The sequence below is a fragment of the Cygnus atratus genome, chromosome 15 (assembly GCF_013377495.2).
Source record: "Cygnus atratus isolate AKBS03 ecotype Queensland, Australia chromosome 15, CAtr_DNAZoo_HiC_assembly, whole genome shotgun sequence".
Classification (NCBI taxonomy): Eukaryota; Metazoa; Chordata; class Aves; order Anseriformes; family Anatidae; genus Cygnus; species Cygnus atratus.
Genome location: NC_066376.1, coordinates 4,888,456 through 4,906,224, shown reverse-complemented (window position 1 = coordinate 4,906,224; position 17,769 = coordinate 4,888,456). Strand labels below are relative to the sequence as shown.

Sequence of the window (17,769 nt, the reverse complement as noted above, 5' to 3'; positions counted from 1 at the left end):
GCAATGCTCTCAGTGCCCTAAGAGCAATGCAGAGCCCAGGGATGGCAGTCTGCAGCACATGGTGGTTTTCTTATTCAGTTCTTGCTCACCCCACAGCACAGCATGGGGCAATTTGTCCTCTTCTGTGGCCACTTTGGCTTGTGGGAAATTTCTGCTGGCCCCCCCCCAAAAGCCCTCGGCTGGGCTTGTAGCATGGGGGCTGCAAGGACCACTGCAGCTCCTGAGCCTGTAAACAAGTTTTATTCTTTACACCAGCTTGAGTCACTTGGGGACAAGTTCTGGTCCCAGCCAGGATGTTCCTTTGTCCTTCCTTGTAGGGATGGCAGAAACGAAGGATCAAAGCACCGAAAGGATCAAAACATGAAAGCCAGAATATATGAAGCAATGGGGCTGGAGATCCACTCCTCTAGGATAATTAACTTTCCCAAGAACAGATAATATTCCCAAATTAAAGGACAACCTGGGACCAGTCCTGAGAGGCGCATCAAGGCGAACACGAACGCCGCTCCCATGACGGAGATCTCATCAGGCTCCGGCGTAACCACATAACTACTGCTCTGGTCTCCAGACACCCACTCCTTCCTTCAGCTCTCATTAAGAAGGCAGATGAAAAGCCTCTCGCTCCTGGTGGCACTGTCACGCTGCTCACCCCCAGGCCCTTCCAGGAGCACCTTTTCCCAGAGGAGGGCTGACTTTGCTGCTCTCCCAGGCTCCAGCAAGCCCGGCAGGGACCTGCCACCACCACCAGCACCCTGAGCACCCCGAGCACTCCTCGGGGCACCCTTGCCACGGGCCCTTTTTGGGAGGGGGGGGGAAAAGGGGTGAGCACAGCGGGGCCACCCCCGGGGCTCCCCCTTCCCTTAGAAGCGGGGGCTGCGGGGCGGCTCTCCAAGCCCCCCTCCCGCGGCTTTTGCTCCCCCTTTTTCTTCCTCCTCCTCCTCCTCCTCCTCCTGCTGCTGCTGCTGCTGCTGCTCCTCCTGCCGCCGCTGCCCGGCTCCGCTCCGCCTCGCCAGCCCCGAGCGGGTGCCCCGGCCCTGCCGCACCTCCCCGGCCTCCGCAGCCCCGGCCCGGCGGGCGGTGAGTGCTGAGCCCCCCCTGCAGGCCCGGGGGGCGGCGGGGGGATGCGCGGGGGCCTCCTCGTCGCCGGAGGGAATCGGGGGGACGGGTGGTAACGGGGGGCTGAAGGGGCGCGGGGACCCTCACGTCGCCCCCACTTCGTCCCCTCCTGTCCCCCCCCGGGGGGTGCGGACTCGGGGCTCGGGGCTTCGCCCCCCGGGGGTCGGAGTCCGGCTTGGGGAATGTCCTGGGCTGGGAGGTGTGTTTGGGGGTGGTCCTCGTGTGTGTCCCCCCCTTCCTCGGGTGATGGGGGTCCTGCGGAGGGTATCCCCCTCCCCGCCCCGAGGTGGTGGGGGACGCCCTAAAGGCACCACCCGGAGTGCGGGGCTGTCCTTGGAGCAGCCCCCTGGGGGGTTTGGGGCTAAGCTGGGTGCATCCCACCCGGCTGGGCTCGGGGAGTCCTCCCAGGGTGCTGGGGGAGCGGCTACAGACACCCCCCCAGCCGCTGTCCCCCGCCCCATTTCCAAAGCATCAGGGCTTGGGGGGCTCGGGCATCTCAAGAGCAGGACCTGGGGGCTGCAGCACTTCCCGAAGCTGCCCCTCAGCCACCGACCTCCTGGCTGGCAGAGCGGCCCCCCCCCCCCCCCCCGCCCCCTTAGGGCACACCGAGACCTCGGGGATGGGGTCTGCCCACCACAGCCCTGACACCTCTGGGGCTCCTTGGTGGAGGTACCACCTCGGTGCCCCTGTAAAAGGAGCTTCTCCTGCCCTCCCAAAGCACTCGGTTTCTTGGGGAAAAAGACACGGCATTACAGTGCATTTATAGTGCATGAAGAACCACTTTCATAACGCCTGTGCCGGAGGGAACATCTAACCAGAGCCATACCTGTCTGGGCATTCATCTGTATGGAAACTCTGCAGCCTCTTCCCTGGCTAACACCGGGGTTGTCTTGCAGAAACCATTTAGTCTGTCTAGACAAGTGTGATGAAGAGCAAAGCGCCCAGAGCGGTGAATGATTAGAGCCTGGCTATCTCTGCAATGTTAGGTTCATTGTATAGCGCTGATAGGTGGTGTGCTCTGCTCCTGGGTGCCTTTGGGTCTTTGGTTATCAAATGCACAAGAAGTAACCAGATGACCATGCAGGTTTGTTGCATGCAAGAGCAAGGGAAGAAGAATGTAGCCAGCCCTCCATCACACGTGTGCATGGGAGAAACATCACAGAAAGTTTAACCGGATTAAATGAACAGAGAAAATCACAGACCACCAAAAATGAATAAATGGTGACGGGGGGGTGGGGAAGGGTGCGTACTTTTGTCTTTCCTTCTGGAGGGTAGCACGGATAAGTTCATTAATATTTGTGTGGCACTTAGAGATCCTTAAATAGAAAGTACTAAAAAAAAATGTAGCATTATGCATGAGCATAGAATAAGTAAGATCCTTAGGATAGGAGACAAACTGTGGATAACGCATGTCCTTAATACATATTCATGTGAAGTATAGTGTACTGAAGAGAACAGGCTTGACCATAAAACAAAATCAAGGGGAAAGCAGATGTGTAAATGTTCGTAAATACTCTGCAAGCATCCGTCTCCATCTTAGGTACTCGATGACCCTTACAAATCTAGTCTTTAATACTGCAAACCTCTCTGCATATGGGCTGTCCATCTGCCTTGCCCAACAGTCCAAGTAAATTCACAAGGCAGATTCAGATGAGGATGAACTTCCAGGGCTGAGCCTTGTGGCAATAACACATCCATCACAGTTACATGTCAGGTAGGCTCTCCTCCCAGTAAATGCACGTGTGAATCCCTAAAGGTTTCCACAGCTCCAGGAATGACTCATTTTCAGAGAGACCACACAAAGCATCTGTTTCAGAGTCACAAGCATATTCTAGAGACATGACACATAAATACTACTGGGAGCTGGCAGCACACGAGGCCAGAAGGTTTTTATCTAACCTTTATTCACGGGTGGGAACACCCAGAGATCTGATTAAAAGTTTCGTGACCATTGAATGCAAAGGGAACAGAAGATGCTGCAGTTCCTTGTGGGTACAAGTATGGGGCTGAGTCAGGCCCAGGGTGTATTTTCTCTGTGAGCAGAGGAGATGGATCCTGAGAAGTGCTGAGCGTCCCGCAATTCCCCCCAAGTCCCTTTTCAGGTCTGAACCTGACAATACAGATTTGTTCTGATTTCAGGAGCTGAGCTTACTCAGTATGCAATGCCGTGCTCTGTGCAAGGGACTGTGTTTAGGTCCTTGAGGAAGGAGCTGGAATACCAAGAACTTTATTTGCACCGGGGTTACAAGCTCGCATACCTCCATGTCTTCTTCATGGCATCGGACTTTGTAACCCACGGAGTGTTCAAGAAAAATCTCTTTCTATTACATATCAGCAAACAAATTGATAAAATTGCTTTCAGGCTGTCATCTGTGTTATACAGGGGAAGGAGAGAATGCTCGCGGAGTAGCAGTAGCAGATACTAATTGCAAATCTCAAGAAAAGAGCTATTAAGCAACTAGGGCATGTGTTGATAATTAGCTAACGCTTGTTCTGCTTGCTCTGGGCTTTACACTGCTGCTGACTGGCTATGAATTTTCTGCACTACCACTGCTTGTTTACAGTACAGCACCTAACTTAAGCAATTAATCAGTTTTAACAGACTCTGCTAATGTCCCTCTGACATCCGAAGAGCCCAGTTAAATGAGTCTGTCTCTAAATACTACTCAAGAGCCGAGAGGGGAAGAAAACAGAATGAGCACAGCCTGCAGAGATAGAAATGACTTACACTTACATTTATTGGAAAATAAATGACATTAGAATGACCAATTTTTATCCATATATAACATTTATATTTCTTTTTATAAATGAATAAATATAAAATACAATCTTTACAATGTTAGGATGAAATTTCATAAAATACCCAAAAAATCCATTTGGTACTGGAGGCCCTTTTCTGGACTGTGCAACACAGATTCTCCACACACAAGTCCATTTCTACTTTGTTGGACTATCCCACATGAACTCGCACTGTATGGTACTGCCTTGGCTTTTGAGAATTACGCTGTTGTTGTCAGCCCCACGCTTATCTATCCAAGAAAGCAATGTCAATATAATAGAGAATAAGTGACATATATGTGAATTACACAAAGAATAATTCATAGGTAATTTTCAATTACAGAGAATAATTTATAGGTGCCTGATTTGTAAAGGGAATAATTTATGAGTAAGCTGAATTGCACATAAAAAGCATTTACAGGTTAGTGTAACAAAGGGAATATATTGGCTGCACAGCTGTGTTAAGACTGGATTTAGGGGGCATTTCTTGTGCTAACACCCACCATTAAAAAAAACCCTCCACATTCCACAGTGAAAGGATTTGTGGAATATGCCCATCTGACCTGAAACCTCCCCAAGCTACCAAAAGCCACATGTACTGGTGAGCTGATGGGACTAGGACTAGCCAGCCTCCAGAGGGAGATTTATCGCCCTTGCACCAAGGCTGGCATGGTGCAGCACAGCGCCTGTGCCTGCTGTCTGTGTGGTCCCACTGCGCCAGGTTTAGTTTAGGATTCCTGGCAGAGGTTGGCTCCTTCTTGCCCTGTTAGGGACCCTGCAGGGTGCCAACAGGGCGTAGTCTCATGTTTCCTGCTACGTAGATGTGCATCGCTCCTCCCTGTGACCCAATAATGGGGTGCTCCTAATTCTGGAAAAAATGTAATGATAGCAAATGGCTGCAAGTAGGAATAATAAAATTCAGATTGGAAGTAGGATGCTTTTTTTTTCTGATGGTAAAAGTAGAGAATGATACATGAGTGGACACAGTGTGTGCCTCCACTTGCAGCAGATCTTTAAATTGTTATAATTTTGCTTGAAGGATTTCTTCAAGTGCAACTACAAGTTAATGGTCTTTTAAATAATAAGAATTGCTTTCTCCTCTTCAGGACTTGCTAATCAAGTCCTATGGTTTGTCATTGGCTAAGAGGTCAAATTACTTGCTTTTTGCTTTAAAGATGTAATGCCTTCTTCCTCCATACCTGAAGTGCATATGGATGTGTTGGTGCTTCCACTCCTTCATCGTCACCTTAGCATCCTAAAAACTGAAGAGAAAAAAATGCCCACCTACGCTAAAATGCCATTGCCTCCTGAAGCACTGCATCAGGGTGTCATGCAAGGCATCCTTGACACAAGAGCTAAAAATTGCAAAGCCCTTTCACACTACTTCAGTTAATGAAACAGTATATCCATGTATTACATCAAGCACAAATACTATCTACTACAGTTAATGTTGTAAAACAGTTTCTTTTCTTTTAAGCTGCTAAAGATATCCATAATTTTTTTCTGAAGCGCTGATTTTTTCCAGGGAATTATTTTGGAAAACCTTGTTAAATAGAAGTAATGGTGTTGGATGTGGCCAATACACTGTGTTGCTGCTGTTCTGTTGGGAGCAAAACCAGAGTGCCCAGAGGGAGGAGGCACACGCTGCTCCAGACTGTACATTGCTAGCAAATTCCTGCCCTTCAGCTTTCAAACCATTAAAGTGTAATCATGGACATCCTTAGGCATGTTGGATGCTCACAAAATGCCCATGCTCATAGCTGGGAGTGTCTGATGCAGGCTGAATATCCCCTTTTAGGAAGCCTTGGGAAACAACGTATGTCCCATATCTTTGGGCACACACTATAGTTCATGAGAGAGCCCGAGGGAACACATGCTAAAAGACTGTGTGCTCATTGTATTCATTGTTGCATACATTCACTCTTTGCTACTTCCCATTTAGAAAAGAAAAGAAGAAAAAAATTCCCTTCATTCTCTAACCAATTCCTCCTCCCGCATACCCATTTGCTCACCAGGAAGAGCTGATGAAAGCAGCTCCTGCTTCTCAGTGATCTTTGACAAGACCACTTGCAACCTGGACCAAGCACAAAGCCTCTGCTTGATTTCCTTGGGAGCAACATGCTCCCAAGTGGCTCACACATCCTCAGTGATTTTAACATTGTGAATAGATTCCTACTGTAAGTTCTGCATATGACCGGAAAAATGATGCTGGTATTTAAAGCTTGCACAGAACAAGTGAAATCTCGGCACTACTAAAGCCCCAGGCAACTTCCGGTGATTTCAGTGGAGTTAGAATCTCCCTCCACACTCTCAAATTTGGAAGCAAATCAGAAGTGTAGAGATTTTGGTGACAAAGTACAAAACAACCTCACGTGTATTCTTGTTGCTACTCATAAAAATCCAGCAGAAGCAACACGGACATTTTGAGGGCAATAAGAGGAGGTTGCTGAGAAAGCATTGCAGACTTTATTTCTAAACTTCCCTTGGATTAGGGCCCTTGTACTACTTCAAATCCCACTGTGCTGTCTGCCGTTGGGCTTTAATGCTAGTGAAACACAAAGCTTGCAAAAATAAAAGCAAACTGCTTACCTGAGCCCTCGCCTATACCCTTAGCTCCAAATACTCGCCCTTAGCTCCTATACTTGCCTATACCCTTAGCTCCAAAAGAGATCTTACAAAAAGAGTCTTTTTTAAGGACTGCTTATACTTACAAATATCTTCCCAAGGGTTAGATTTAAAGAAATTCAATATTAATTTTAATGGTTTGCCACTTTTCTCTTACGGTGAAATGACCAGAGCCATCTCTGCATAACCGAGGAAAGAATTTGGCTCGTGTTGGTGCTCTTAGTTAAATATTGAATTCACTGTCGTGTTGCTGTCCTCAGGGGCCACTGACTGGCACCTACCTGACAGAGCTGGGCTGTAGAGCTACTTAAATTACAGACTTAACCAGTTCCTCATAAAAATATTTCACCTTCTTTTTTCTTCTCTCATATGATTGCATAATGCTGTTACAACAGTGATGGTCAGCAGCTGATACATGGGCTTATCCACCCAGAAAGCTCGCCTGGTTTCTTCTAAACTGGTATTAACTTGCCTAATAGAAGATAATACTTCTTCCTAGAAACTTTGTGCTTTTGTGCATTTATACCTGTGTATTTTCATTCTGCTCTACACAGGTGGAGCACTTACCTGTAGCAGTCAGCTTTGCCCAAAGCACTGCTGCAAAATACTTGAGTTCTACTGGGCACACAAACATTTTCATTAAAATCCAGACGTAGAACAGCCACAGTGGTAGTACATTGTTTCCTCTTTTTCTTCTCTTTGAGATGTCCACTGGAATTTCCATTGATGCCTAGATTGCAATGGGAAATAGGTGCCTGGCTCCTGCTGCTGGCCTTAGAAAAGACCCTGAAAAGGATATTTCCCAGATGCCATGACTTGATTTCCTTCTGCTGCAGGCTTTCATTTGCTCTTTATTTATCCACTTCAACATCGCTACCTCATTTAGCATTCTTGATGTCACACAGTGTGACATGAGCTGTTCGTGAGGCGACTCAATGGCAGGGGGCCCACACAGATCTCTCTAGAGAGGCAAAGCAGCTGCACAAGTCTCATGCAGCACATCCCACCTGCGGATCGGGCCGAGTGAAATTCCTTGGGCAGGTGCCCCGGGTCAGTGCCTAGGAGCCAGGACTGAAAGCTGTTAGGGGAAATTGTCAACAGGAACAGCTGCTGTTATTGGTGCCCAGTAAGTCAGGAGTTCAGGCTTCTGATAGATAAAAAAAAAAAACAAGACCTGCCTCTTCTCTTTTCCTACCGTCGTGGCCTTTGAGAGCCCTAAGCAAAGAGGAGCACCACCTCAACAACGAGGAGCACCAAAAAATAATAATAATAAAAAAAAAACAAAACACAAACCATCTGATTTAATCCAGATGTGGTAGTAATAACGGGGCTATGCATTCTTGAGCACCATCTACTGGTACACTGTCCATAAACCAGAGGCACACATGCAGATGTAGAGCGCCCTGTCACAGCTGCGCTCACGTAAACGCGTAGGGCTCCTGGCCAGCACCAAGCATTTACAAGCTCCCAGCCAAGCCTTACAGCTGGGATCCTGGGGCAAACAGCTCTGAGAGCAAAGCTGGAGGAGTCTCGCAGGTCCCTGGTGCTGATGGTTGCCTCTGCTCCTGCAGGCAGTGCCACAGCCTGCAGGCCTCTCCGCAATGCTACAGTGCAAACATGCTCAGGAATTCAGCTTCGGGCCGCGGGCTCTGAAGGATGCGCTGATCTCAACCAACCCAGCCCTGCAGGAGCTCTATGCCAAAGCTTTCTCCAGGGCGGAGAAGCTGTTCCTCTCCGAAGCCTACAACCCACAGAGAACGCTCTTCTGCACGCTGCTCATCCGGACGGCTTTCGACTGGCTCCTCAGCCACCCCGATGCCCCCGAGGACTTTGAAACCTTCTATCACGCCATGCTGCAGAGGAAGCAGAGCTTCTGTCGGAAGCACATTTACCTGCAGCCTATAGGTAATGCGGGTGTCTCCTGGAAAACATTGGGAGGGAGGTGGTGCCAAATGCTACTAACCCATCAGCCTCTTCCAAGGACTAACCTGTGGATGGGAAGTTCAGTCGGTAGTACCTAAGGTTGTGCCATGCCCCGAGTCCAGAGTCACAAGTCCTGATGACACCCATCAGTATGGCTCCCTGGTAAATACCACAGAATCATAAAATCATTAAGGTTGGAAAAGCCCTCCAAGATCATCTGGTCCAACCATCACCCTGCTACCAATGTCACCCACTAACCCGTGTCCCTAAGCACCACGTCCAACCTTTCCTTGAACACCCCCAGGGACGGTGACTCCACCACCTCCCTGGGCAACCCATCCCAATACCTGACTGCTCTTTCTGAGAAGAAATGTCTCCTCGTTTCCAACCTGAACCTCCCCTAGTTGTAGAGAGCAGTAAGGTCTCTCCTGAGCCTCCTGTTCTCCAGACTAAATAATCCCAGTTCCCTCAGCTGCTCCTCACAGGACTTGTGTTCCTGGCCCTTCACTAGCCCTTCTCTAGACACAGCACCGTGTGTGCCCTTGGGTGAGATTTGCTAGGAATATATGCGTGCATATATACACATATATGTAAAACAATACTGGATAAAAGAGCATTTCTGGAACTCCATCCCTGCCAGTTAATAAAAAACAAACAGCTCCCTGTCCCCAGGCTAATCCCTCTGGGCTGCTTATCTCAGAGATAACCTTCTGAGCACATCTGCTTTGCTATGATAGACAACACCAGTTCTCAGGGTGACCTCTGAAAGAGCCCCTCTCCTCCATACATGTCCAGCCACCTGGCAGTGGCTGCCACATCCCAGAGTAAGCAATTAACTTCACAACGAGCCTGCCTTGTGCCCAGTCACTGTGGCCAGCCCCACAAAACCCCACCAGACCTGGTGGTTCACCCTGATGTTGGAGCACTGACACCATGGCTTCTCTTCTCAGACCTGATTGAAGGGCCAGCCGGGCTGTCGCTGCTGGATTCCCTGCAGAGCTGCGTTGAGTCCTTCTTCCTGGGGCTCCGTGTCAAGTGCCTTCCCTCCATTCCCATCTCTTCCATCCACTGCTGCTACCGCCACAGCCAGGACTCGGACAGAGTGCAGCTTCACGCAGGTAAGGACCCGGCAGCGTCCTGGCACCAGCCTGGCATGCTGGCACCATAGAAAATAGGAAATGCCTGAAATATCCCTTCATTGCCAACGCAGGGAGGGGACGAGGAAGGGAGTGAAAAGGGAGAAATCCTGTTCCCATGGAAAAGCCAGAACTCTGAGGCTGGAAACAGGAATAAAAAACAAAGTGACTTTCATCACATTTTCCTCTGCTGTTTGTATTTTTCAGCACTGTTTTGTTTAGATCCAGCTTGGATCAGCTCTGGGGGAAGGCACTGTAGATCTCATGTGGACTGAATTCTCCCATCTCCCGTCCAGAGCCAAAGTAAATCCATGGCCTGGGTGGTGCAGGTGGGGAATTCAGCAGCCTTTCATGTTCGGAAATCGGGGTTCAAGTGTCACACAGCTCCCCAGGGAAACGAGTCTGCCAGCTGCCAAACTCGCGCTGCACAAACGCCCATCTGAAGCGAGCTGCTCGCAGGTAGCAGGGGCAGCGTGTGCTTGTCCTGGCTCCTGTGCCGTGGCCATAGGTCTTCTCCAGCACAGCTCTGAAACACCCCTGGGGGAGTTCTGGTAGTTCCAGGTGCTTGTTTCCATGGGGCAGTGCTGAATTCATCTACACCTCTGCCCTCAGGTCTGCTTAGCCTTAACGCTGTGCTCAGCACCACTTGAAAAGCCAGGTCTGCTTGTGCTCCGATTTGAGAGGACGGGCTGCACAGCTGCGATTCTCTGTCCGAGACACTGGGTCCAGCAGCTCTGCCTCGCTGCAGCTTGGATTACGTGCTCCTTCCCGTTAGCAGGAGGAATTCTGGCTCTTGCGTGCCTTCCACGGATGCTTCGTTTTAATGACCATCTCTCTTGTGTTTGTCCAGATGGGATCCTGAACTTCCTGAAGAACAACAAGCCCATGGATGCTCTGTGTGTCCTTGGACTCACTCTCTTGGACCTTTACCCATGTGAGACCTGGAGCTTCACGTTCAGCAAATTCCTGCCAGGACAAGGTGGGATTGGTGTCCAATGATCTCCTAGCACAGGGCGTGAATAAGGCAGCAGTGTACCAAAAAGCCTTCCCTGGGAAACTAAAATACCCAAATTTTATCCTTTTTTTTTTTTTTTTTCCACTCCCTGATGATAGGAACTGTTTTTTCCCAGTTTAAAAGTGGGATCTCAGGGCTCCTGATCCAGGGCTACTATTTCAGGCAAAGGTAACCAAGGTGCTGCAGACCTTGGAAGTGTGTCTTACTACACTGCTAAACTGGACTGCGCTATCACAGCTTTCTTTTCGTGCTGCCTAAGCTGAGAGACAGTCACAAGCTTACACGCGCCTCTCTTTACAGAAGTGGGAGTCTGCAGCTTTGCCAGATTTTCTGGGGATTTCCCCCACGGTGGCTGTAGCAGCTTGAATCCGCTCGTGCAGAAGGAACGATTAGGCCAAGTCAGCAAAGAAAGCAGAGACCGGACCTTGCCGTTCAGTGCCCAAGAGATGGTCCAGTGCTGTAAGGTAGGACTGGAAAATTCCTGCACCCCGTATTTCTTGCAGTGTGGGGTTTAATACTTCAGGCCTGGGCATAATCCACCTGTCAGCCCAGTGAAGCCTGAGACTCTGCTCCTGCACTGGTCCATGCATTTACACAGTTCTAAGCAGTTTGTATCTCAGTGCACTGCGCAGATCTCTCTTACTCCCCTTGCCACTGGAGCAAACTGCAGCATCAGCTGCATAGCGAGGCGACAGGACTTACAGCACAGCAGCACTGGCACAACTGCCCAGCTCCCAGCCTCCTGCTTGGGACATCTGAGTCTTCTGCTTGCCAGGAGATGTGCAGGCAGTAGGACCTGTTAGCTGATGAAGTATTTGGAGATTAATTTGGTTAGCTAATGGTGTTTTGTGTCAGCTAGTAGTTAGCTGGGCAGGTGCATCTTTCTCAGACACAGGCATCCATCAGGGAAGAGGACCAGGCACTAACACTTGTCCAACCCGCTTACATGGACAGATGAGAAAAATATATTAGACAAGTTTGCACATATAGTTATATGCCTTAAGTCCCATCCGTCTCCAGCACATCATCTTCGTGAGTGCTCACCCCTCACCCTGTGCCCAGAGCTGCTGCTAGCGTTTCTCGCAGTGCTGGCCCAATGTTGGCACCTGCACCAACGCCTTCGGTGCCATTTCTCTCTGCCTCGCCTTGTGTTTGCTCAGGACATTCTAGTCTGGGGTCTCTTCCTGAAGTAATTTCAAAGGGAATGAGGTGGCAATGGGAGGGGGAGAACCTTCCATCCTTGGCCGTCCCGCAGCTGCCAGTTCCCCAGGCAGTCATGCTTGGCCGGCTGACTCCAGCTTAGCTTTTGCTTTGGCACAGACATTGTGCTTTGGAAGGACCCGGATCTGTTATTGCCAATAATTTCTTACAGATTTCTCATATGGACTGTGCTGCTCTTTTCCAACCCCACTGGGACTGATTTTCTCCTTTAAAAACAAACAAACAAACAAAAAACAAACAAACCAAAAACACAAACCACCACTGTGCTCTTGGGGAAGAGAGCTCAAGCAGCACTGCTGCACAGCTCTGAAACACCACCTATGGGGTCTTCCCACAGCTGCTTCCAAAACACACATGCCCCCTTTCTCCTCCCCCCCAAATCAGGATGCTGGGTACCTGGGAAGCAGGGAGCTGCGTTCCCCTTGGAAAAGCCAAGGCTGGAGGACGGCCACGCCAAGCGGTTAGACTGCCGAAGCGGTGACGGGAGAGGAGGGGGCCGAGCAAGCAGGAATGACCGCGTGCTGCTGTGATTTTTGCCTTTCTGACAGGTGACTTGCCACGAGATCTGCCACCTGATGGGCCTGGGGACGTGCCGCTGGCTGCAGTGCATCATGCAGGGCGCGCTGAGCCTGGACGAGGCCCTGCTGCGGCCGCTGGAGCCCTGCCCCATCTGCCTCCGCAAGCTGCAGTACGTCGTGGGCTTCAAGCTGGTCGAGCGCTACAGGGTGAGTGACAGAGCCCCAGGCCCTCCCTGGAGTAAGGGGCACAGCTGCCAGGCTGCTGACCCCAAACCACGGTGCTAAATGCACTATAGCAGCATGTTAAATGCAGACGCTGCTCTCAGGGCAAGTTTCTAAGCCCATAGATCTGCTAACACCACATATGGACACCACCAAGAACAGTGCTAACACTTCTATAGCTCTAGAAAGGGTTTTCTGCCTCTGTTGTCTAAAAAGCTGGATTCGGTAGCCAAACAGCTAGCGGAATATAAATAATCTCGCCATTCTCATTCTGTACCCTATCTTTTCCTTGCTTATTATTCCTGTCTGACAAGCATCATGTTCAGAGACAGGATTTTCCACGGCTGCCTGTTTTAAAGTCTGTGGGTTATATTTGTAACGAGATGCGTGCAGAATGAGAACGGGGATGCCTCTAGTTTCATTCAGCTCGCAATCAGATGCACAGAAGCATGTCAAAGCATGCGGGGGAAAATACGCTTGCGTGGTTTTGCTGCTCGCCTATGTGTCTGTGCAGTGTTAGACCCGTCTGGTGCTTGCTTCTGCCTGAGAGGTGCCCAAATCGCCCAGAACACCAGGGGAACATACTCTGGTTTATTTAAATGCCTGACCTGTCACCATCCAGCTATTGCTTTCTAGAAGAGAACTGCTGTCTGCATTAAGCTCTCCTAGAAATGCTTTTTCCTTTACACCTGCAGTAAATACTGTAATTGGCTCAACTTTCCCTGGCAGCAGCAAACACAAAGCTGAAGAAAGGCCTCACTTGCCAACCATCACATCTGCTTCCCTGAGAGTGGAAGCTCAGCGAGGTATAGTACACGCCTGTAGGAGACACTTGTGATAATCTCTGCAAGAGGCTTTGCTGCTGCCTTGAGAGAGGAGATAGGAACGTCAGAGATGAAGTCAGTAGTTAAGCAACTCTCTGCGAAGAGAGCACAGAGCATTTGAAGACAATATCAGATCAGATGACAGTTACTTGCAAAGAATATTTTGGGAGGTTGTGGCCAGCCAAGTACAAGTCTGAAGTCACATCTCCTTCTGGAGCATGAGCAACAATCCCCACCTGCCGCAGAGCAGCCCCAGACGTTCACAATAAATACAGGAAATGCCAGACACAAAGCCGTTCCTCCCCAGGAGCAGGTAGTGCTGCTAATGTCTGCGACCGAGACAAGATTACAGGCAGAAGAGCATGTGGGACAGGAAACCAGTCCTTATGTAGGAGGATGAGCCCTTCAATTTATTTATCTGAGCTGCATTCAGAAACATACTCCATTTTGTCATCGCAGCTGCTCATTCCGCGATGAATTGTCTTGAAAATTGAAAGCAACCCAATTCTCACTGCACTTCCCCAGCACAACCAACATTTCCACCTGCTGCTTCTGCAGCATCCCGGGCTGTTCTGCACGTAGGGCCTGTACCAGAATGCAGTGATTGCAACGGCCACGCTGAAAAACAAACCAAAACACAGAGCTCGCCAGTGCTCGAGCTGCCCTTAGAGTCTGGCTTAGCAGCACAGGACAGCCGTATCCTCGCCCTGGTGTTAACCACAGTTTCTGCAGCATTTGCAAGTTCACTAGTTAAGGTACAACTACCGGTTTAGCAAAGCTAAATCATGAATATTTGAGGACTGAAGCTTGGCTAAGGGCAAGGATAATGTTTTAAGTCTAGCTAACACTGCAGAGACCCGTGCCCTAGAGTACTGTTGTTTGTTCTCCATGGGCTGCATCAGCATGGCTTAGATCTGCTCGCAGGTGCAGTGTGACCGCCCTGCTGATGGGGCGTGGTGGCACTGCCATGGCACGGGGGCTTGAAAAACTTCCAGTGCCACCACTGGAGTCCCCTGAAGTGTCAGATCACAGATTTCATTCCTAGTGACTTCACGTGCACCTGCCTGCAGGTAAGCTAAGACTGTAAAGAAGGTGTCCAGTTCCAGTTATATATGAGAACATTAAAAAAAAAAAAAAAAAAAAAGAGGCTGCAGTCTTACAAACCCCACAAAGATGTGAACATCTTTGAGGCAATAAGTCACCCAGGTCACCCAGGGATGAGAGACAGGAAAGATTTTTGGGTTTTGGTAGTGATCTCGAGTCAATTATTCCTTCCATTAATAATAATCCAGATGTTCTCTGTTAACATCCTCATCTCAGCGGTTTCTTTTCCTCTTCTAGGGAATTGTGCTAAGTAGCAGTTGTGATTCTTTCCCAGATTCTCAGTCTTGGGTCTTGGAAGTTGAAAAAGACACAAAATCACGGGCTGTTGGCAGCTTCCAAACAGCTCTGCTATCCCCTTCCCCAGTCTGGCTGCTGTTGCAGCTTTTGGTGCATTCTTTGTTTTTTAAGCCCAGAGGGAGGGAAGGGCTGCTGGAGGTGGGATGAGGCAGGAGAAAAGTTGTCCCTTTGCATTTTGACTTGCCCCAGAGGGAGGGGGCAGGGCAGACTAACTTAGCTGAAAGAGTCCATTTTATTCTTGTACGAAATTCTTCCCTGAGGCTCCATGCGCAGACTGAAACGAGAAGCAGGGCCGATTTCTCCCACCCACTCAATTTGAGCTCTTTATCTTTTCTGTCACTTGCCTGAAGAATGAGCAATAGAGGAGGAGAGGGGGAAGGGAGAAGGGGGATGCTCCTACAGATGACAGCTCTGTAGCACTGCAAATTTCATGCCTACTTCTCAAACACGACAGCACCGGGCTCACTGCTGTGTATACGGACCCAGCACAGCGACCGGTGCACTGGGGCCACAACCCAAGTTAATGCTCTGTACCTGTCACCCCTGCCTTTTCCAAAGCAAGTGCAGTGCTTTGCAAAAGTACCAGCTGGGAGCTGCAGAGAGGAAAGCTGAGAAAATAGGCCTCAAGGGTGTGAAATAGCTGAAAAACAAACAAAAAATGCCAACAAGGCAGACAGGGAGATCACCTTTTATCCAGTGATGACTGGAGTGGTGATTCATCCCCCCAGAGCACAAGAAATAAATGTGCCAGAAGCAACCCGCTATATGCCACATTGTAGCATTTAATATTTAAAAAGGAAATTGTCTCAGACATTTTCCTTTCATTAATTCTTTCCTGGAGCCCGGCCTACCAACTTGTGCACTTCAGCTCGAGAGACGAGGAGATATTCTTAGGAATATAACACACATTGCCACAGGAGTCAACCACACGATGAAACAAAATTCTTCCCCGCTATCTCAGGAGCTTTTGTAGTGACACAGCCTCCTCTAGGGAGGCACTGGTTTAGCTCCAGCGGAAATCATGTGCAGAAATGGGGGAGAGGATTTGTGCCATTTTTCTCGACTGTCTTCAATAACAGGGCAAATTCTGCCCACATCTGGTGGGGCTGGCTCTGCCACGGCCACTGACTCCAGGAAGACAAGATAAAGCCCCTGCTCCTGGCAGGGAGCACCACAGCATCCTAAGACAGCTAGGTTTACCCAAAAACGCTGAGAAAGGCATACCTGTTTTCCCTCGATCTCTAAAATGCCACCTTTTCCCTTCTCATCACAGAAGCTCTACGCCTGGACGCAGACCGTGCTGTCCACGTGGCCGAGGCAAGAGTCGGCGGACCTGTCAGCCTCGGAGGACGTCCCCGCTGTCAGCTCGGACTCCGGGATGTGCTGTGAGAACGACTCGGAGGCGGTGACCTCCTTGTCGGAGCCGCTCACGCCGGACACGTGTAGCCAGGCCCTCTCCATCGGCCAGGAGCTGGAGCAGGACGAGCAGTCGGGCTCGCTGGCTGAGGCACACAGCCAGCCCCAGCTCGCCGGGCCCGCCAAGGCCACAGATATCGTTAAGGATTACGAGCTGTGGCTGGAGACCTGCATCACTGCCCTGGAGAGGAACGTCTCCGAGGAGGAGCTCGCTCAGGTGGACGAAGCTGTGGACGCGCTGGCCAAGTGGGAGATGTTCACAGGGCAGCTGCCCGCGATGAAGAAGGACCTGCCCTTTGCTAGGGACAGCACTGGGCTGCGGAAAGTTCTCGGAGACAAATTTTCCTCCTTGCGGAGGAAACTGAGTTCCAGAAAAACTGTCCAAAGGGGAATCGTCCCCTCATCGCTGGCGGTGGGAGGAGAACTAGCGAGGGTCTGCCTTGGGATGGGCCAGCTCTGCTCCCAAGGCTTTGGTTGCATTACTATCCTGCTTCTGAGCTGTCTCACCACGGGTTGTTGCTGTCAGAGGGAAACAGGAACTCCCCCCAGGAATAAAAGGTGTTTCTTTTTTCTGAGATTGCTAACATCGTTTTGACGTGATCAGATCTTTGGTAAGGGTTTTTCCTGTGCTGGTCTAAGCTCCAGCACGACTCTAAATTCCTGTCAAGTCCTATGTAGGCACTTTATTTTCATGCTGTATTTCATTTGGTCTGAAGTCAGCTGGGAAGAGGTCTATGCTAAACACTAAACACATTCACACAGAAGCTTGGGCCATCTGAACAAACAGATGCAAATTAACCAGGGCAGCTCTCTTCCCATACACAGAGCTCTCCTACTTAGCATTTCTGTCTGATGCACGGCTATTATTCCTCCCTCTCTCCCCCCCGCCAGACGCTCATCTCTATTCCGTTCACTGCCCCATCGACTGGAGGCTGAGCCCAACACAGGAGCACAAACGCTGCCGACAGACCACGGCTGCGGGTGGGGGGGAGAGATGGAGGCGGACGGGCATGGAGGCGGTGAGCGAAGCAGAAAGCTGCCAGGCAGCTCGTCCGTCCTAAAGAACAGAGTTTGTGTGACGGCTGTCTTTTGGCGGACACTCCAGGGGATCTCCAGAGCTGCTTCACTTCAAAGCCCGGCTTGGAGCTGTGAGCTAGAACTACTCACATCCTCTGCAGATTGGCACTGGAGAGAAAACCTTTGGGAAAAAAACAAGAAGAAAGCATTCACACACACATTGATTATTAACTTAAAAGGGGGAAGTACATATGCATTCCTCTCCCTGCCTCAAGAAGGCAAAGCCCCATTCTTTTTGCTCTTCTCTGCTCCATAAGTAACCCACCGAAGGGGAACGGGTGCTGTGCTGGCCCCGGGAGCTGCCTTCCCCTGCTGGGGGCACGCTGTTCCCCTCCAGCTATTTATAGATGGACCTCAAGAGGCTGATGGCTTTCAAGCCCTGTAATAGCAGCATGGGGAAGGCTGGCCCTCTCCACCCGCAGCTCACTCAGGCCACAGCACTGATAACGCTCCCTACAGCTCACAGGGCCACGGCCATGCTTCAGATTTCCCCCACC

At 50.1% G+C, this 17,769-nt stretch overlaps 1 protein-coding gene across 1 annotated transcript; it reads left to right on the top strand.

The window, feature by feature from the left end:
* The first annotated feature begins 998 nt into the window (after positions 1–998).
* Positions 999–16,760, top strand: AMZ1 (archaelysin family metallopeptidase 1). The gene is given in 8 exon segments (XM_035549039.2): positions 999–1,077; positions 8,091–8,424; positions 9,393–9,560; positions 10,429–10,557; positions 10,894–11,057; positions 12,363–12,539; positions 16,053–16,568; positions 16,570–16,760. Coding segments are annotated over 7 exon segments (1,512 nt in total). The 5' UTR covers positions 999–1,077; positions 8,091–8,120; the 3' UTR covers positions 16,624–16,760.
* The last annotated feature ends 1,009 nt before the right edge of the window (positions 16,761–17,769 follow it).